Source organism: Aulonocara sp. 'chitande type north' Nkhata Bay, linkage group LG1 (assembly GCF_057382095.1).
Source record: "Aulonocara sp. 'chitande type north' Nkhata Bay isolate Kocher_YH1m ecotype deep benthic linkage group LG1, A_spYH_male_GT1.1, whole genome shotgun sequence".
NCBI classification, from domain to species: Eukaryota; Metazoa; Chordata; class Actinopteri; order Cichliformes; family Cichlidae; genus Aulonocara; species Aulonocara sp. 'chitande type north' Nkhata Bay.
The window spans coordinates 19897265-19918981 of NC_141344.1; the positions used below are offsets into that span (position 1 = coordinate 19897265).

At 39.2% G+C, this 21717-nt stretch overlaps 1 protein-coding gene across 14 annotated transcripts in view; it reads left to right on the top strand.

Annotated features, from left to right (window-relative positions):
• LOC147338995 (uncharacterized) overlaps positions 1 to 21717 on the top strand; it is a 137685-nt gene that overhangs the window by 23229 nt on the left and 92739 nt on the right. For 7 of the 14 annotated variants that reach the window (XM_086287446.1, XM_086287440.1, XM_086287474.1 and 4 more), the window contains exons 3-4: positions 4690 to 4796; positions 14924 to 14985. In XM_086287446.1, the coding sequence (XP_086143572.1) occupies positions 4690 to 4796; positions 14924 to 14985 (169 nt within the window). Of the gene's footprint in view, positions 1 to 3871; positions 3996 to 4689; positions 4797 to 14923; positions 14986 to 21717 lie in introns of those variants that run through there. The other 7 variants (XM_086287524.1, XM_086287504.1, XM_086287519.1 and 4 more) reach the window with 3 other exon arrangements.

A 21717-nucleotide genomic window follows, 5' to 3' on the forward strand; every position in this document is an offset into this window, starting at 1 on the left:
GTAATGGCTCCCTTGCCAGCCGCCCAGTTCAGGCCCTGTGGGACATAGCACAGACAAACCATTTCTTTCACACTGTCTCATCTCATGCATTCACTTCAACTCCAGCTCACTGTCTTTTTCTCTCTGTCTCGTCTTCCCTTCTCACTTACTTCTTTCTCTTTCTTCTTTGTTAAACTCTGACCTGTACAGGGACTATGCCTGGTCTCTAATATCTTTCCTCTCTTTCTGTTGCACAGACAGTAAATTGTATGCTTACTAACAATCACACACACACACACACACACACACACACACACACACACACACACACACACACACACACACACACACACACACTCTGAATCTCATGGAGCATGCAGGACTCATGAAGGGCATTTAGTGACTGTATCCCATAGGATGGCCTACTCTTTTTAGTATCCAGTGGATTTCTCATGGGCAGTGAAGTCTGCCCTCTCTGAAACGGGCAGCTTCTCAGTAGACCGAGCAGAATAGTCACACTCAGATGGTACATCTTTATATCTCTGACAGCCATAGTATGGTTTAAGCACTGCTCAGTTAGTACAGTGAGTTCCCAGTCTTCTTTACACAGGACATGTCTGTCAAGTGTAAAGTAATTTTACTTCAGTTTGAAGGAAGAAGAGTTGGCCTTTCACATAAAATTGTTATATTGGTAAACACTTAAAAAGGATACTAGATATGAACTAGTATCTAGTATGTGTTTTAGCTAGTTAAAGGTGTTGGTAATGCTACAGCCACATCTGTTGTCTCAAATACAGGATTTCACAAATGCAACATTCTTTCTGTGACTGAGATTCCTCATTCCCTCTTTCCCAGCCAATCTATAAGTGTTCGTCCCTGGAGGCTTGCTGTTATGACAGTTCTTTCGTCAGCCATTACTGCTGGTGTTAATGGCATGCTCGTTCTGACTTGACTGATTATCATATTGTGCATGCTGATTGACAGTTGACCTTCACACCACTTTATAAAGAACCCGCTAGATCCAGGGGGTCACCACGATTGCCTCCATGACAGCGTATTAATAATAATCTGATAGAATTACCAGGACCCAATTAATCTGCAGACTGCAGACAAGACAGTGGTTAAAGAGATGCTATTTCTAAGCTTGGCTGGTCCAATTCAGACATCTAGGTGGTTCATTCTTACTGACTACATGTCTATGTGATTCATAAAGGTAAGAATAATGGCTATGCAAATTCTTAGGTGAGGTTACACTGACCCACTGAGTTATATATGTAGCTGCCTTATAAATGAAAGATGGATAACAGGTAGGTTTCCTGTTATATAGCCTAGTCCAAAACTTTGCAATGTGTATATTTTGTGGAAAACTTAGTGACACGTTTTTGTTGTATTCAAGGAAATGAAGGGTGATTAGCTCCAGTCTCTTACATTCAGATGCAGTTGTGTTTGATACATTTTTATATTTTGACCACCTTCAGTTATGCTGAATTTTAGCACAGTAATTGCATGTGAAATTTTGGGAAACATTTATCAAGTAAAAATGTACGGATGTAGTATATGCTGTGTAGTTTGTTTCAATAATTTTTTGATTGAAAGGATGTGACATATATATATATATATGTGACATTATATTTCTTATACGCTGTATAAAAGTTAGTATTTTTAAAGAAATAATAACTAACTACATCTGCTACTTCCGCTATCAAATAAATGAATTCTGGATGCTAAAGGAAGCCGTGAAATTACATTTATAATATACAGACTGTATCATCTTACTGACAATTTAGTGTTGTCATCTTGCTTCCTCTCAGTGATGGGCCTCGTCATTTGAGATTCTGTTTCTTTTTCAAATTGGCTTCGATGGATATGATCTGTAATTAAACATTTTAATAGGAGGGAGAAGAAATGAGGGCTGTGTTTGTTCAGTGAGAGATAACATTCTAAGAGAGTAACTAAGGCATGGCACGAACAGCCTAGCAATATTACTGCATGCTGAGCTGCATAATAAAGAGGGCCTGCATGCATATTAATATCAGCTCCCTGCATAATGTCTAGGTCTTATGACAGGCTTGGAAATACACTGACACCTCGCTGGTATTGCTTAACCTCTCCCGCTTCGTTATTTGCATCCACATTCTCTCATACTGGGTGGGATCTCCCCTAAGCTTGGTCTCACCCATATCAGTACCTCTGGCCCTGGCTGCCAGCCTGATTCCCACACTCCACCAGTTTTCACTCATTAGAAACGCATGGTGGAGGTATGTGATGCCAAATAAATTCCTCGTTCCCACTCGGTTGGTAGAAGCTTTTGGAAGAACTATAGCGACATCTGCATGTGCCATGGTTACAAAGCGCCAGGCTTATACCCGCCCACTTCACTGGGCTTCCCCTGCCAACCTGCTTCCTCATCTGTGCCGCCCCTCCCCCTCGTCCCTGCGGCACTCATGTCTCAAATTACTAAACATGGCTAATTGTGTGAGGCGTGAAGCTCAGTTCATTTGAATATTCTGGCTTGGGGGGGGATTTGCCTTACGTAGGGGAAGAATTAAGCAAGGATGTACAAAATGGAAAAGGGGATGATCCGCAGTTGCATATGCAGGTATCTGTGCAGTCACATTTTGACTGTCGCTGGATTGTTTTTCCAAGCTGTTAATTTTGTAACTCACTGGGATATTATTTTGTTATTTAAAAGCTATTTGATTAAAAAATAACCTGAACTTTAAATTTTGTTACTTGCTTTGTTTTCAAAAAGGTCGCATATTCCGAATCTTCTTTATGGGTCTTTATGATTTAAAAGGTTTTTGCTTTTGCTTGCTATTATTTAATCTTGATAGTGGAATGATTGTGGTTCACATTTAATTACTTTTCTCTACCTGTGTCCTGTGTGACTATAAAATATTGAAATTCACTGGATTTGGAGAATGGGGTGGTGGTGGTGGGGGCTCAGTTCTCACAAATTAATACACATATATTAGGCCTGATTCCAAAGGAATAACCAGTGTCAAGTTTAGTTGTGTGAATATTTTAGATATGTTTATGTGAGATGTAACCTGAAGTTTTGTTATGTTAGGGAATCATGGGGAAAAAAAACATGCAACAGGATTAGTCTCAATTATTCTCTTCAAGTATGACAATGTTTTAGTCCTGTCCCTGTCACTTAGACTGTGTCCAAATCACACCTGCGTTCACCTGCTCTCACTCATATAACACTTTTAAGCTCTTGCACAAGATCACATTAAATCACAGCAAATTGCTTCTTTCAGTCCCCGCCTTTGCTGATCACAAGTCTGAGATCGCAATTAAAAATCTAATTTCTGTTCCATTCAAAAATCCACAAACATCCGTTAAGTTCTACATGAACAGACATTCAGTCTATCTGCGATGGCTTCTCGCACGGATTGCAAGGTGCTCAATTAATCCTCGCTAAAAAGGCTGAGCGCACTGACCTTTTTTTTTTTTTTAATTAATGTTGAATTAAACGAATTGACAGGTTGCCAGAAACGAAGCGCGCAGCTTTGAAGATTGTTATCGCATAATGAGTTGCTTTTTCCCCCCCCTCTTTATATTTTATGCTTTTCTGTTTCCACTCTCTCACTCGATGCTGCCATTTGCCCGTATGCCTTAGCGGTTTAATGATATGCAAATGAAACATGCATAAAACCATTCTGCTGTAGAATGATTAAGCACAGAAGACATTAGCAAGTGCCTGCCACAGTGTCTGTTGTCTCTTCTGCATTCCGCTTCGACAGGGCACCAACACCACTCTTACAAAGATTAATGCCGCTAATGCACTAATCATTTGAATAACACGCATAGCATCCAGTTTGATTGAAATTAGATTCCAGGAGGGTTTCTTCTCACTCCAGCTTTGTAAGATCCAGAACCAGGGAAGGCAGATGTCTTCATATGTGAGAGTTGGTGCTCTAGAGAGCATGCAGAGAGCAAAGAGACCAGGTTTTTCCAAGAGGGAGCACTTAAACATCACTGGCAATGTTGGAGCTTTTCTCAGCTTGTTTGTGAGTACTGTGGCATTATTTGACTACTGGCATATAACGAAGGAAGAAAAATATCTCCGTTCTTGCTTACCCTCTCTCTCTCTCACACACATGTGTACACACACACACACACACACACACTCCACCCCCAATTCCATTCTGCTCTCTCGTGCAAGCCCTTTTTTTTTTTTTTTTTTTTTTTTGTAATCCATTTGTGTGATGAAGACACTGCACAATTAACATCCCCCATGGAATTAAATAAAGGGGTGATTATCCAAAGTTCATTAGCGCCGAAAGATTAGAAGATCCATGTGTCTCCATGTGATGAATGGAGAGGAAATACGCCACCAATTATGAAATAAATTGCTAATCGCATTTCTTGCGATCATGATTGTTGCGTTTGCGATGCCCAAAAAGATGCCATCTTTCAAGCAGTCCTTCCTCAGTGGTGGTACTACAAGATTCAGACATCTTGGTAGTGCCAGTATTGGGTAGCAAGCACAAAGATGTTATAATCCCTTCCTTTGGATGAGTTCCTTAATTATTCATATTGCACAACCATGCCCGTCTTCCAAATAAATCCCAGGGAAACAATTAACAATAATTGTTGGTGCCAGTGAATGAATATCCATGCGTTGCTAATTACTGTTTTAATTCCAATTGTGCATATTAATCGCGAAAACGAACTTAACGAAATCCTCCGTTGTCTTCGCAGCGATGCCCATCCTTGGCTCTATGCCCGATGCCAGCAGACTGCGCTGGAGCAACAGAAACGTTCCTTCCAACCCAGAGAGTCCCCCAAACTGTGATTCAAACCAGTTGGTAAGTCTGCGTTGCATCTGTTTATGATAGTTTAGTGCGGGAGGGTATATCCTCAAAGGGTGGAGTTTGTTCATTTCTTTTGGGTGGTGGGCAAGAAGGGGGCAAAAAAAAGTCGTGGAGCTGTGGAGTGTGGGTGTGGAAGATGTAATGAGTTCCCACGGCCTCACTACCCCCAGTGTGGCTGCAGCCAGGCCAGCACCTCCCCTTCGGTGTTTCTTGAACTCGGCTTGTCTTCTTGTTCCCATGCTTTCTGTGCCCATTCCAATAACTTCCAGTCATTTCCATGCCAACTCTCTCGCTTGGCTCTCAGGCTGCCACGTATATCGAGCCTATAGGAATTAAAGTCTGTTACAATTGTTGGGAATGTAGATGAATCGCTAGAATGACGGCATTGCTCTCTGCTATTGATTGACTTGCTACACATGAAGAAATTCTGATCTTTTTATGCAGATTTTTTTTTTCCCTTAGAAGTAGTAAAATATTCAGTGGGGCACAGAACGTGTTATTACTTTTGATAACCACAAGTTGAAAACAAAGAGAAAAAGATTAATTGCTGTCTGGCTGCTGATTATAATTTGTTTTGGCAGTTCATTAGTATGCATCCTCGTGTTTGCATTTTTTGTCTCTCTTTTGTGTCTGTGACATTGTAAACAGCTGCTATTGAGCTTCAGGCATAGCCCCTTAGGTCTACTCTTTACCCCCTCCTCCTCTTGCGAGCGATTGGCAGATTGGTACTGTCTGTTGCAGTAGTAGTACTCTTTCATTGTGGCTGCCAACCAGTGCAATAAGAAATGGTAGTTTACAATGGAGAAAACATTGCGTATAGAGCGAAGGGAGTTGGCACAAAAAGAGGCACTCTCCTCACTTCAAGACTTGAACAGTTCTGTACTTTCGTCTGGCTTCATCATGGTTGTGTTTTTCTTTTCTTTGATCCCCTGAGAAGTCGTTCCTTTGATTGAATGTGTTTCTAATTAACGCAGTAAATTTTACTCCAATTAGTCGTATCTGATACCGTAATTTCTCTGTTTGTTCTGTTCGCTATTGTTTTTGGCAGCCGGTATGTGAAGGGTATCCGTTTGTGTCGACTTGGCTTTATCGTGGTATATTTCCTTCGTCCTTCGCTGGATTTCGTGCCAGATGCCATTACGTTCCCGCTGGCACACCACTTGAGACCCGTAAGTGCCATATTACTCCTTGGCAATCCTCCAAACACGTGACTTTTACCCAAGTCTTTAAATGCCAGCTGCGAGGTTGGTTTGCCATCTTCAAAAGATATATCCTTTACTGTTAAATGAATGAGTTGGCATAGCATCTCCTGCCCAGATGGCTGGCTGGCTGGCTGGCTGGCATAGAGAGCGGTGCCTCAGATGGTTAGAGGGAGAGAGCAAGAAGGAGCGTAAGGGAGGAGCTTTTTCTTGTGCCACCGCCACACCCCCCTTTATCACTAGAACAACAAAACATCCTTGAGTTCCTATTGTTTTTGCTTTCGATTTTACGTCTTCTTAATTAATCCCATGTGTCGCTGCCACCGTTTCCCACGCTTGTGCACCTGGCACCAATCGTCTCGAATGGACTTCCTGTCTTACGTAGTCTGTGATCTGCAGACTTTTTGCTGTATTTCGAAGTACCTGATATCCACCCTTGTATTCTCATCAATGTGCCATGCTGCAACACCTAATCCATCTTATTGATAGCTCCCGGAGTTCTTTCAACTCGCATCTTCAGATCTTCATCAGATGTTCACAAGGTCCTCCTTGGATAGTCCTAACTAATGACGAATGTGCGTCTCAAGGCCCTTATCTTCACTCCAACTTTTAATATTGACTAAACAAGCCATTATTAAAAATAAAATAAATAAATAAAAAGAACAAGAATTTTAAAAAACTTGAAAAAAGAGGGACTAAAACCTTATGATGCTACCAAAATGACAGCAGCATCCTCCGTCTCCCTGGCTACATCTAACTACCTACCCTAGAGAGCGAACAGAAGTCCGCCTTGGTGCTACCACTGAATGGATGGCACTGTGCCAACTTCTCTCTGCCATCAACCGCATTCGCTCCTTGTTTCCCTTATTTGCCCATCCCCTTTCTATCTCAGTCCCTCTCTTACTCACCCTCCTCCTCTCCCTAGCCTTTCTTCCACATGCCCAGTACACCCAGCTTCCCTCGCCCTCTTTTCTTCTGTGGCTAGACATTAATTAACATTTGAGTTAATTGATTCTAGAAGCCGAATTTCGAATGCAGGTTTTGTGCCCCGCCGTGTAACCCACGTGCCAGGCATCAGTGCTGCTTTGCCTTTCCTCTGCCCTGGTACTGAATGGTGATAGAGCTTCGACCAACAAATAGCAACCCTAATGTAGTGCAACAAAACCAGGGCGAGCTGTGGCTATTTGTGTCACAGTGCACAGTGAAGAATCTCAATCCCAGTTTATCAGCCTGTAGCTGATTGAAGTTGACATTAAACAGTTTGATCCTACAGGACTGTGTTGTCCTAACATTTTATAAACAATCAGAGAGCCGCCTATGCCCCGTACCACCCTTTGGTTTTTCTTTCTTTGCTATATTTTCCTCAATTCTGTCTTCTTGCCTTTTCGCTCACACTACACACTTCTCTCTTTCCTCTCTCGCTTGCTCGGTTTGTAATTTTCTTTAATTGCTTCCCGATCATTTATCCTGCCTCCTACCGTCTGTTTTGCTGTTATTTTTGTCGGACACGAATAAGAAGCGTAACAGCCAAACGACTATGTATTCCGACATTTTTGATAAAGCACTGGGTAAACTAGCACTAATGATCTTTTAATTCTTGTTTGTGATTAGCGTTTTCATCAGCAGCGCATATTTGATTAAATAATTATCTTGGACACAGCTGCTTTCTCTTTCGTTGCCTTTTATTCTAGTCGTTTGGTACGGCGCAGATGAGATTCAAAGGCGGGAGATAGAAATAGCTTAATTATTTAATAAAAATGACCCTCCCTTTCGAGGAGGGTATGTTCGCTGCTCTTAATTAGCAATGCAGTGGCTTGCTTTAAGTGTTGAATAAGAATAGAATAATTAAGCGAGAAGTTTATGGATGCTTCGGGTGCTGTGTGACTTCATATGATTTTTACGTTAATTAAATTGCCTCTATTTCTTTCGTCTTATATACTGGACACAATTTATCGTTGATAATTACTTAGCCTGTATGATCAAAGTTGAGTCTTTTCTAAATCTGATGTTTCAGGGAAGCAGTGCCAAAGTGATTCATAGGTCTCAAACATGCTGTTATTATTGTTTCACACTTTTTTTATTATTATTAAATAAAAAGCAGCAACTGGGCAATTGAGGCAACAAGAGGAATTCATTATGCAAATTGGCCAGTATTTGCATAATGTCTTATGCCAAGAATATGCAAATGAGCCGTATAATTTATGAGCGCCTGCGTCTGTCTCATAGTGTTCCCATAACTTACAAAGAGTTTTTTCACCTCGCTTCTCCTCCTATCCAGGCTGGCACGACACGCACCACTCTAACAGACCAGACCCACACTAAACAAGCACACCCACAAAAGGGGTTGCTGGCTGGGTACTTTGACTGGGTGGGAAAAAACTTGTCTGGCAGACTGATGGGGGGATAAGAAGGCGAAGGGAGGGAATGGGTGGTATGGGAGAAATGTGTAGGGGGGCACATAAATCCCTCTACAAAGGCTCAGTACCAGATGCTAATTCTCTAAAACAACTGCGAAACTAAATAAAATGAGAGGCAAAAAACAAAGGCGGAAGATTTTGACTGGGCGGAGCGACAGCGATTTCTGACTATTCCTTTTGTCTTGTTGTGTGAGCGTTTGTTGTTCACTCTTTCCCTTTTCTTTGATGCCCGCTTTTGAGAATGCTTTTTTTTGCCATTGAAGCTGGCAGCTTTTTCCTCTTGTGGAGGATTTCCTCATGACTCAGTTGGATGAAGGCAGCCGAGTGCTGGGTGGGATGGAGAGGAGAGAGAAACATAGGAGAGAGAGGCTGTATCTCAAGGCATGCGTGTGTGGGCTCCAGTCAGTCTCCACTAGTACCCTGGGATGCCACCACTCAGCCCAGCCAAGCCCAGCACAGAGCCATCCAGGCTGAATCCAGGGAGAGTAGGACCAGACATCCTCATGTGTGATATAAATTGCACGCCAATTGTTTGGGCTTTTCATTCCCCAGCAGGATCCTGCTTGCTGCAATTATTCTATTACGACTCGTTTGTAACGATTGGCCTGCTTTGCATATTTGATATGAGGCTAATGGCTAAAGAGACAATTCCGGAGGAAAAAAGCCACCAGGGACACCGTTGGATAAAAGGCATCCTTCCTTGCACTCCAACTCACTGAGGACTAGAATGTTTTAAAAAAAAAAAGAAAAAAAAAAGATGTTTGTTTTCTGAATTCTTCTTCAGGCCTTGTAACCACAGAAATTCCAGATGTCATGTCGTCATATTTTTGCATCAGCTGCCTCTGTCCTGGAAGTTGGAATCTTTCTGTGTTTCCTTATGCTTAGACACAGCTGAGATTGTGATTGTAGAAAGGTGTTTATTCCAAGACTACCCCATTGCACACAAGCACAGTGAGTGTGCCACCTCTTCCTGAGCCTGAAGGGGCATCTGTTCCCTCCTTCTTGGACAATTATTGTGTAGCAGTGGACGTGTGTGTGTGTGTGTGTGTGTGTGTGTGTCTGTCTGTATGCCTGTGTGTGTTTGTGTCCATTAGGGCACATGAGAAGCAGAAAGAGATGAAGGAGGTTGTTATGTAAGTCAGCATGTCGCTCTCCTTGCTTGTTTAACAAATGTACACAGATATATATACACATGCTTTGATGAATGTCTCACCATCTCTGTTGCTGTATGACGACTTTGGATTATAGAAGATGAGAGAACTATCGTGTGGAAATACTGACTCTCCCATCGCATTATTTATTATTTTATAATTTTACCTTTCGGCTGTTAAAATTCTGTCTTGCACGCTGTTATGGTTCGTTTCGCTGATTCCAGCTTGCACGTTTCTAAATTAGACTGTCAGATGATTTTCCATTGCTTTTTCATCTTGTAACGATTCTCGTTTTGCATTTTTTTAAGTCATAATTTCTGCTCCGTAATGAGGCTGTGAAATTGCCAAGGTTAGATTTCAATATGTATGGTATTCATGCGGCAATTAGTTGGACATGTAACTGTACTCAGGGCTTTCTGGGATTACACAGGGCATTTAATCTATTGAATGACACATATAGCGGGGTAATATTTCCATTTAAATGCCGTAAGATGAATATGCATTAGAAAACTTGCATTAATGTACGGCTGATTTCACAAACTGGTTGCTTTAATAAGCAAAGTGATCATGTTTTAAAATTGTTTAAGCATCACAATCACTGCAGCTTGTGTTCGCATGAAATTATTTTATAAATTAGCCCTCTTAATTACAGGGTTGTGTGATTTATTATTAGTGAATGCAAATACGTGCTGTTAATTACTGTTGATAAAAGGCACTAATGAAGAACGATTTGGCCATAAGAATGACCCAAAACACTGAGATTTCAGCAAAATGGTACATACAAGTACTGTAAGTTTTTAACTCTTATATCAGATACCTAAGATAAAAAAATGTGATTGTAATAGTTTGGATAGTTTGAACAAGTGCTATTGTCAGAAATATAAAACGCGTTAAAAATAAAATGCATTCCCATGAAGGTTTCCATGACTATATATAACATGCAGGAATATACCGAAGTAACTCCTATTGTCTAATGATACTACATTTTCATGTAACTAACTTCCAAACTAGCATACAGTCTTCCCCATAGATGCTAACCCTATCTACCCAGATGAACCTTTCTCATTGGTGCAGTATGAAGCGGAGGATTAAATATGTCTATCCATCATTGGGGAAGCTAGTAACTTATATCCCCACCTCTACAATTGTACAGGCTATAATTTAAAGTGATTCTGAATTTCCAGTATATATATATATATATAATTAAATTATACAGCAATCATCTGTTTACTTACTACAACTTTGTAAAATTCATTGCCAAATCAGGGTATTAAAATAGTTTTTAGCACTTTGTCAGTATGTTGCTCGGGACTGAACCAAAGAGAAACACGGTCAGTGTAGTACAATATTATCACAGTAGTCATCTGACTGAATGTAGTTGGTTAGGGCAATTAGCAAAACTGTAGACAACTAAAGTATTGAAAGTGTTTGCTAAAAAGTTGTGAAATTTGTTACATCGACTGGGACAGCACCCGCAAGGTTTATTGACTCTAACTTTGCCCCAATATACATTCATGCACGTAACCTTTAGGCCATATAGCTATTTTTTCAAAATTAGGTACTGTGTAAACCCAGTTTAAAGATCATGGAAATATCACCATATTGGGTTTTATTAAATTTTTTATAAACAAAAGTTGTCATGTATTTTATATATTTACATTTCTGTTTATCACAGACAAGTTAAACTATTAATCAGGAAAAAAATTGAAAACGCATCTGTGCAACACCAAAGTTGTAATATGTAATGTGGATGTGGACATCATTTTTTGAAGCACAGAACATTGAAGCATTTGGCCTAAAAAGGCAACACCGTTTTTTTGCTAATTATGATTTTCTTTCTAAGAGCTATAAGTGACACCTTTCTTCTATGCAGAATTCTATTTTATAATAAAATAAATTGTCAAACATTTCCACAAACTTGCGTAAGTTATAGGTCTTCTCTCAGTGAATCAGTTGCAAATAAAGTGCCTTGCTATTGGAAAATAATTACATGGAAAAAGTTGCTATACGCCCACCATTACCTGACTTATTTTACAGTTACATCAGATTGATATAAAAAGCCAAAAGTCGGGTACCTACATCATTTTCCAATATGTTTATAACTTCTCTAGATAACAGGACATCTGCGTTAATTTTTCTTTCTCTCTCTTTTTTTTTTCTTTCTAAAACTCATCTCCATAATTTCCCCCATAACCGTTTAGATGTTTTGCTCATACCGAGGCTACCAGTTTGTGGCTGACTCTGAACTCTGGCTATCTTTAGCTTAAGTCATTTCCCTTTGTTAGCTTATTAGGATACCTAATGAGATTTAAGTATCTCATTAGGTTTGTTACAAAAATTTTCACGAAGGATGCTCTTTCCAACATCTGGACATAGCCAGCGCCCATTTGACACCCCTGCACCTCCTGAAGCCCCATTGTTCCACTAAAGGAAAAAGAAAAAAGGAAAAGGCACCTAGACTATTATGGCACCCCTTCACTGTAGCATGTAGAAAACATCTCAGGTGGGATCTGCTTGTCATGCCAGTAATGTAAGAAACCATCAGGACCATAAAGGTCTCATCAGAGAATAAAACTTTCTTCCACCCCTCAGTGTCCCATATTTAGTGCTCTCTTGCAAAGCCCAAACGGTCAGTTCTGTGGCGTTCAAGGAGACGAGGCCTTTGAAGACATTTTTGTTTTTGAAGCCCTTCAGTCTCAGATGCCATCTGATGGTTATGGGGCTGCAGTTGGTACCAGTAACGGGCGTAATTTGGTTCGAGGATCATCCAGTGTCTTGACGGACAGCCGTTTGGATCCTCTGGCTCAGTACTGGTGAACTTTTTTTGGGTCTTCCACTTGACTTGTTTTTTCCATAACCATTGCCATTCTTCAAGTGGTCTTAAACTTTTGATTCGGGACTGTATTTGCACATCATTGTATTTCTAATAGTAATTAAAAAAAGAAAAGAAAAAAATTTTTTTTGCCTTTTAACCAGTGACCTGTTTTTACTAAACAGTTCTTGTGTGGTAATATGTGTGCTAAGTCTGAGACATGTTGGCTTGTCATACAGGCCTAGTTGGTTGGGACCTTTACAGCCAAACCAAATGATGTATGGACTTGCCACCAGCATACTTTTCTTACCTCTGGTGTGGCACTGCAGTAAAGAAAATGTTTTACGCCTGTTATTGTTTACAGCCAAAATGTTGTCATAGTCATATCAAGTTGTCATGGCAACTTAGCCCAGCTGAAACGCTATGCCCCTTCATTGCTGTTTGCAGCTACATACTCTGGAAATCTTTGTTTATACTTGTTATAAACATGTTATGACTCATAATGGTAACAATAATGTCCTTGGATGAATAAAATCAAAATGGATTTGTCCATTTGAATGTATTATATAGTTTAAATTTTAGCAATAAGATTTTTAGGATCTATATAGTTTTTCACTTCCTATTTTTATTTTTTCATTGAGCAGCTTTATAGCTGAAAAGGAAAGGGTTTCTTCCATAAGAGTATTAAATATCCTCCTTATAAAACCAACAAGGCAAGGCATCAGATTATTTATCTAGGTCCGAGGGGTTAATTTTTTTTTTTCCCTGTATTTTCACGTAACTTTTCACACTGAGAAGGAAAATGTTTGTTATATGTTTCCGTTTTGATGAACTTGTCTTCTGTTGCTGTTGTGGATTTATTTCTGCCAGATTTTTTTCACTATAATTGTGATAAATAAGTTTTGGACTCAGATATAATCAAACACTATATTCTGTCTTTAAGAACAAGATAATGTGTTGTAATGCATTCTTCTAGATCGTACACAGTTAGGTTGGCTCTCTAAAATCTGTGTAAAATGATCTTTTAATACACGTAATTCCTAAAATATGATTGTTTGATGAAATTAAATGAATTTTGGGCACACTATAATCCTGAATATTTATCAGCTTGGTGAATGTGATAGCATAGCTGTAGCCTGCAACCACAGTATGATGGTACAGAGTGATTGTGTTTTAAAGGAAAAGCATAAATGAGAAGCAAGGCTAGATTGTTACTTTCATTGACAGCTCCCTCCACATTCAGTGCACCCCTTGATCTCTCAGCACACATTAGGAGGTGAGAATTTATTTCAGCACAAGACGTTCCCATAAAAGTGGCAATCTTGTTCCACTAACATGAAGGTTTTAGCATTCTGGTTAACAGCATCTGAAATCACAGAGACGCAAATGGATCTATCCACAAATCCAGCCATCCATGAATAATGTCACCCAGCCTATGTAAAAGCATGTATTGTTGGAGGGGGGGAAAGTGTGCTCTCTCAATTTAAGGATATAATTGCATTTCGTCTGTGTTAAATATAGTTTAAATTTTAGCAATAAGATTTTTAGGATCTGGTGGGGGTTGAAAAGGTATCTGGTTCTAAAAATGTTATAAGAGGTTGAATTTTGTTTTAGCAAAACGTGAGTAAGTAGTCACCTGCTAGCTATTACCTCATGTGTATGAATGTTTCACTGTGTTGGGCTTTCTCAGCTTTCATAAAGCCCACGCAACATGTTTCCTAGTGTACTGATGCACTCTCTCTCTTGCTTACTCACTCGTTCTCTCGCTCAATCTCATCCGCATGCATGCAAACATAAGTACATGCATACATTATAAAGAATGAATGCCTAAAAGTCCTGTCTTTTTGTAGCGTTTTTTGGTATTATTTTTGGTGTATGAGGAAAAGCCTTATTTAGTACCTGTGTAAATATAGGCTGATAGGCTGAAATGATATTTAATGTGGTCATGACAAAGACATCAAAAAGAAAGATCTAATATAGTCTTATTGGAATTTGCTTAGCTTCCACATTTTTACAGACACTGAGTGTAATTTCAGCATCTGGACATTGATATTGGAGGCTTAACAGAAGCCTTTATTTCAGTGTGTGAGTAGATCCTGCTGTGAAACACATACAGCCTCCTCCTCAACATCATCAGGTCAGAATTCAATGTGCCTTTCTTAACAGCAGAATTATAGTACCCTGTTGCTGTGGCAAGTAAAAAAATGCCAAACGTGACATTTATATATGGCTACAACAAGTCAGATAGTTGAGTTTAGCCAACTTTAAATTTAAATCGCTGCTTCTTAGAATTTTTCTGTCAATGTTTAGTGAGATGTACAGTCGATAAGATCGCTGCCTGCCTGTGCCTGAATCGGCAGCTCAGAAAGTCTGCTTTGTCAACATGACAGCCAAGCTCTGTGTTATCTGTCATTGTCTAATTATATTTTCACATTCGTCGTGGCAGTTATTGCAGTGCAGGTATTTGCATGTGTCTGTGTGCATGTGTGGATGTGTTTGTGCATGTCTTCTGCCTCATTGCACTTCCCTCTGCTCTTACCAGCAGATGCTACCACAGCCCCCCTGCCTTCTCACCCTCGATGAACCGGAGACAAGTGCCAGAGGGTAAACACGTCCACTGCCACATGTCCCTAAATGGTTGCATTTAGCATGCACCACATGCCACATTAGTAGAAGCATACTCATCTGTGTACTCGCACATGCACTCTGATGAGTCTAATCCTGAAATGCACACCTGTACAAAGGGGACTAACGCTGTGTTAAGCAGTTATGTTGACTACTGCATTCAGTGCACATTATCGTAATTGTAAGCAGAATCTTGCATTATTCAGACTGAGTAGAGGGAGTGCAGTAATTAAGACTCTTGTAGTTTTTTCATAATTCATCTGCATTAAAGCCTCAGCAGTTTTACTGGGATAAACACAGCTGGCACATGATGGGATGTACGACGAGACTATGTAGTACCTGCTGCAGACTTGCTGTCTTTTCTTTTGAGCACACAGCTAGTTAAGTTTGAAATTGGACATTAACTTTAGTTGGTTTAGCTTTTGATTAAATAAATAGCTATTTTCCTTCATGATCTCTGCCAGTGTAGTCTCTTCTTATGCGCTAACACCAATTAGGTTTTAAAATCTGGAAAACTGCGACAAATTTACTGAGAGAATTTTAGGTTATCGGTTGAAGGATGTATTTGCTTGAAGAATCCTACATGCATTGTCTCTGTATACTTAATTACATATACAAATAGGTTCTGACCTGTTTATTTGAATGAGTGGAATGAGGGAGCAGCACTAAAGTATTGACATTCAAATGTGTTAGCATTGACAAAAATGGCTCACTGAATAGAGCTATAATTTGAACATGTAGTGAGAGTTTAAATACATTTATTTTATGCTGACAGTAAGATATATTCTGAGGGATAAACAGTGTAGCTCAAGGCTACTTAAAGACAAAAGTCAGAGAAGGCAAAGACGGCATGTGAATGCATACCTTGTAAGTCTAAAGTGAGATGGTCCTTTGCTGAATGCAGAAACATAAAGAAATGTACAAAGCAATCACAGATTAATGATAAATTCTTGTAATATTACTTCACGTTATTTCACACACAGTATTGTAATATTGTTTCACATTTGTGAATATGTAATATTGCAGCAATAATTCTGTGTTCCCACATAGCTTTTTAAAAAAGCTTTCTCTCTGAGTAGAAACAAGTGAGATGTATAAGCAATGCTGAAATGTTATTTCATCTTAAAATCATTCAAACTATTATCGTCTAGTAGAGCTGGGCGATATAATAAAGAACCTTGAACCTTGATAAGATTTATTTCATATCACGATATGTTTTTTTTTCATTTCAGGCGATAACGATATATATCACGATATAAGCCAAATAACTATATTTGTAAGATTTAAATGTGCCGTTGCTCACAAGTAAAATGTGAAATAATCAGCAGCTTGTTTTTATTTAAATATTTATTTCCCATAATAAGTTCAACAGGGTAGATGTACGTAAGGAACATGAGACTTTTTCAGATAAATAAAGGCAAATATTGCAAACTACACAAAACGCAGCCGCTAAAGCGTTTAAGTTTCAAAATAGAACAAACAAAAGACTACTAAATTGTCAATTCCACTTACAAACAAAATTTTAATTCTAAAAATAAATCTTAGTTTGTTTTACAGAAGAACAAACAAAATTGACTAACTTTTGTCAATATCAAATAAACTGAGAACTAAAAGGAAATTCTCAATCTCTCCTTGTTGTATAGCTTAACTTTTCAAACAGTTTTAACAGTTACTTTAGTCTGACAAAAGCCGAATGACGAATTAGCGCTTCCAGTCAGAGATTGCGCATGCACCGCTTTATTGTATTTCCAGACTTGCTTTCGGCACAATTTACAGTGCGCGCTACTCTGTTTTTTGTCAGACTTGAAATAGCCGAAATACCTTCACACTACGGAACTTCTATGGTTCTTCCGTTCGACAGTCTCTCCGGCATTGGAACCATCATCTGTTTTTTTTCTTCGGTAACCTTCGCTCACGCTCTCTGTTGATTTTTCTCTAGTCCGCAAACTCATTTCCTTCTTTACTTGGGCAGCCCGGCTGGCTGCTTCCCAAACAAATACACATGTGCGCCTTGGCACTTGTGCTGCATGTAACAAGTCACATGACGTGACGCTGTGATTGGTTCGGTTCTGCGCTACTTAATTTGGATTGGCTGTTCTTTTTTTTTTCTTTTATTCTATCGCAATAGTTAAATTTTTCTATCGAGAAAAGGTTATTTCGCAATACATATCATTATCGTTCTATCGCCCAGCTCTATCTTCTAGTAATAACAACCTGAACCTCTGTAACAGTGCCTGAACAATAGTTTGTAGATTATTTATACATTATATATTGAAGTTATGCGGTCCTAATATTTGCTAGGTCAATAACGAACACATAAATCAGATTGGACTTATGTATGAGGTTGTGAGAAACAGCCTTACAGGCTTAGTTGATCATTTAATGAACGGAAGCACACAATCTAGGAAATTAAGATACGTGTGACCTTTTCTAGTGTACTATGGTTGTCCTAGCTTTAGGGCGACATCAGTGTGCGTACATGTGTGTGTGTGTGCACACTTATACCTCCTGCCTTTGCCTGTCTGATACACAGGAAGTGATCCCACAGCTTTTTGAAAGGTCAGGACAGCTGTGCCTTTTGCAGCCATGACATTGGATTAGCAAATCTACAAACATATGTGTATTTAGGCATGAGGCAAGGCCGCCTCTGCATGATTCAAAAAAACAAAGGTGGTCATTCATTTTATGTGAATGGCCTCCATGAAGCCCCCCACTTTAAATTATGATTCATATAAGATACGTTATATGGGACCGGTGTTAAGTTGTCACAAGAATTTCTTGCTATTCATGGTTGAATGATTTTAATTAATTTTCTGGTATAATTAGCATTTGTATCACACCGAGGACTGTGAGCCACATGTAGTGGGTCATCCATGCCATCCATTCAGATTGCCAGTCCCTCCTGCCTTAGCCCTCAACACACCTCTTCTCCCGGCAGTCTTGTGTGCAGCGTGCTCTGGTGGCTAAAGGTGCTCGTTAAAGTCCATAACTTATCTCACGTTTGAAGCTAATGGGAAGAATACTGGCTACAGTGAAAAATAAATTACATTTTTCCCCCCTCTCTCTTACTGCCCTCCTAACCTGTAGCGTAATATAGCAGCGGTGAGGCTATGCATTACAGATCTTAACCATTAGAATTTATCTGTGTTGCATGACGCTGACTGATGCATTTGGAAATAATGTACTGGAGTGGAGCATTACAGGAACCCTTGTAACTAATGGACAGCTCTCGCCTATGCCTGGCGATGTATATCATTCAGCTGGACGAGCTCATCAACTCAAGCAGTTCTTTGCAGGGTTTCCTAGCCGGGCAAGTGACTCGTGGTTTGCATTAAAGACTCTGGCAATAAAAGCTCCTCCTTACCTCCACTGGTCATCATTCTGTCTCTTGCTCTTTTCCTACCTATGCTCTGGGTTGATTAAAGGCAGACTGCTGTCGGGTGAATTTTTATTAATTAATGTTTCAGACTTTTTTCTTTCTTTTTTTTTTCTTTCTGACTTTTAATGAAATGTCCTTTAAAGGCTACTAGTGGTTCCACATCAATTAAAATGAATAACTTGTCTCTCAGTCTCTTTTGCAAATCATAAACACAGAGAAAAACACACAGAAAACAATCTTGAGTCAACAATGTACACATACCGACTTAAAAATTTAAACTCTCTGAATTTATTTAATGTTGCAGTCTTTTAAACAGCTTAATTATTTAAATGTTTCTGAAATAAATAGTTACTTTCCCTTGGACAACAGCTTTAGGTCACTGAAACTAATAGTTCTTCTAAAAATATACAATTAAAAAAATTTACCTTTTTGGGGGTGGAACACTCATCCTATAGTTTGGTGAGGTTTGGAGAAGGGTTGCAAAAAATGATGAAATCTAGCTCTCAGGGCCATTCAAAAATTTATAAATGGAAAAAGTCTTTTGGAGTGCAGAGTTTTAGAATTTTCCAAGGTCTCGTGGACTTAAAAGTTTGTACAAGATTTTTAAATTTATTTATTTTATTGTATTTTTACATTTTCTTTTTTTTTTTTTTTTTTCCCCCAAGAGAATCCATGACATGAATTTAGCCAAACAGGTGAGCCAATATTGCATTGGGAATAATCCAGCTGATAGATTCTAAATATTTGCATTCAATATGTGTATCAGTGGAAGTTGTAAAAGCTCTCTTTCCTAACTTCATACATAACATTACTCATTACAGAATAGACTGCAATTCAATTACACTGGACTATAAGCACAGCAGAAAGTCATGCTTCTCTTTGGCTCTTTCCACATCCCTCACTGCTCCACATTTTTATTTAATGGTGTTTATGTTTTAATAGCTGCACCAGACAGTAGCTGCTTGTCTCCACAGTAATGTAAAGAACAAGGGATAGACCAGATGAATTCCATCCACACAGAGGTCAGAGATACAGAAAATGAATAGCAATGTGGATCCCCCAGCAGGCAGTAGGAGAGTCAGACTAATAAGAGCATAACAGAAGAAGAGAAGGGGGCCCCTGGGAACCAGCATAAAGGTTTTCAGTACATTTTTAAAAGAAAGTGGTCTGAAAATATAATGATGCCTGCTTTGAAATGCATCAGTAATCAGGGAAGGAATTTGTTCTAGGATATGAAATAGGATTGAAATTCCCCAGTTGTGTTGAAGAATGGGCTTTGTAGGTGGAGGGCTAGGTTAGTAGGGGCGAGAGGGGAAAGTATGGAATGAAATATGTGAGTGAGCAAAATGGATCCTTGAACTTGTGCTTTTTTGGCAGGTATTGAGCATAAAGGAGGAAACTCATTATTCTTCTGTTGTCTCTTAGAAATTGTTGCTGATGGTCACAAGTATTTGGCAGTTAGCGTTGTCAAACAAATCAACTTTCAGATGCCAATCGATACTAAACATTAGTGTCAGATTAGATGCTCATTTGCATCATTACTGATACCGTTATTGATCTTTACATCCTCCAGCTGACACACTACTTTATACAGCATTGCTGCAGGCAGAACCACCCCTAACTTGTGAGTGAAGTAGCTGACTTTCACGACACCGATCAAGTCTTCATGAGGAATTTTACATTTCTTTTCCGTTTTCAGTAAAAGTCGGGTCTCTAAGACCTTGAAGTATTAAATAGTGTTAACCTGACTGGCACGCACCTCAGCATTAGCTGCTTAACTATTAGCAGTTACCCAATAGCATAAGTAGCCATTATAGCATTAAGGAAGCAACTATGGCTAATAATGAAATAGTAAAAGCTTCAGTCAGCAACTGGGGATATTTTGTGATGTCTGGCACTGGACCATAGCAACAGAGTGCATGTTTTGTACATTTATAAAGGTTTTGTGCAGGCAGTTGCCTTTGTTTGTCTGGCGCTGTCACATTTGAATCTTAGCATATTCCATGTTTTCTTGATTTCTAACTTACTCACTTCTACTCCTGAGGCAGTGTGGATTTCATCAGTCTCTGAACACTGTGATGGATCTGTTAAACACTCAGGTAACAGTCTACTACCACTGCCACTCTGTAGCATGTGAAAAGGATATGTTGGGTCCTCAAACTGGAGGCCAACAGACAGAAAGCTATTATCTAACAGCCTGCCATTAAAAGGTTGATTGTGCCAGTGCCGGAATAGAAATGTTCCATAGCCAGCCCATTTTCACATAATTGACATTGTCTGATTATTTACTGAAGTGCACATTTTCAGTGTACGTTCATCGTGGTTCCACTAGGTGTTATATTTTATTATTTCCTTTATGTCATTTTACCGTGTAGCTATCATTTCTAATCTAGCAAACTACATTATCCTATCTGCACTGGTATTCCTTCAACTGGGCTAATCAACCCCCAAAAAGTGCTTTTTCCTTTTGGGAATGGTTACCAATAATACATTTCAATTTCAGAGCAGTGAATTATCCCAATTGGAAAATGAGAATTTCTGTTGCCCCGTATTTATTTTTGCCACACGTGTTACAGTCCTAGTTCTCCATTGCATGTCCTCACAGAGGCACTGCTTTGAGGTGAATTACCATGGAGCCTTATCTTTGCTCCCAGTCACCCTGTCAGCACTTTTTGATATTTCCATTGTGCATTTGCAGATAGAATTTGTAATAAGGAGTCATTATGATTTTGAGTTCTTGTTAAATAAAAGTAGTGATCCCTAGCAATTAGCCTAGTGAATCTCTGGTTGGAAGAACTGTTTGAGCTGGTATTAGTCAAAAGATTTGGTGAGGTAGCAGCTAGATGTGGATGACTGACACCAAGCCAAAATGTTTGATATATATTTCTAATAAATTAGCCTTACTGTAGCTAGTATGAGAATTATCCACCAATTTACCTTTATGCCATTTTTAGCCATTTTTGTCTGCTTTTGTGTTAGCGTAGCTTTAAACACAAATCAAACTGGATTCTCTTTGGTTCAGGTTTTTTCATTTTAGAAGGTATTTGTAGGTCTTACAGTGCTGAAGATAGTAGTTTTATTCTAGATTTATTCTCCAGGAAAAAAAGACCTTAAAATATACTAAAAGTCTATATTTCTAAAGGTACCAAAAAAATTGTCCCCCAAAGCCAGCTCTTTAGTTTAAAAAGAGAAGTTTTATTATCCAATTCCAGACTTTTTGGGGAAGTATATAACTCGAAACTAAACGCAAAATTGACTTAGTAGAGTTTCAGCCAGCACCATCAAGCTTACAATCTGAACGGGGAAGTTTACAGCAATAATCTAAATTGTGT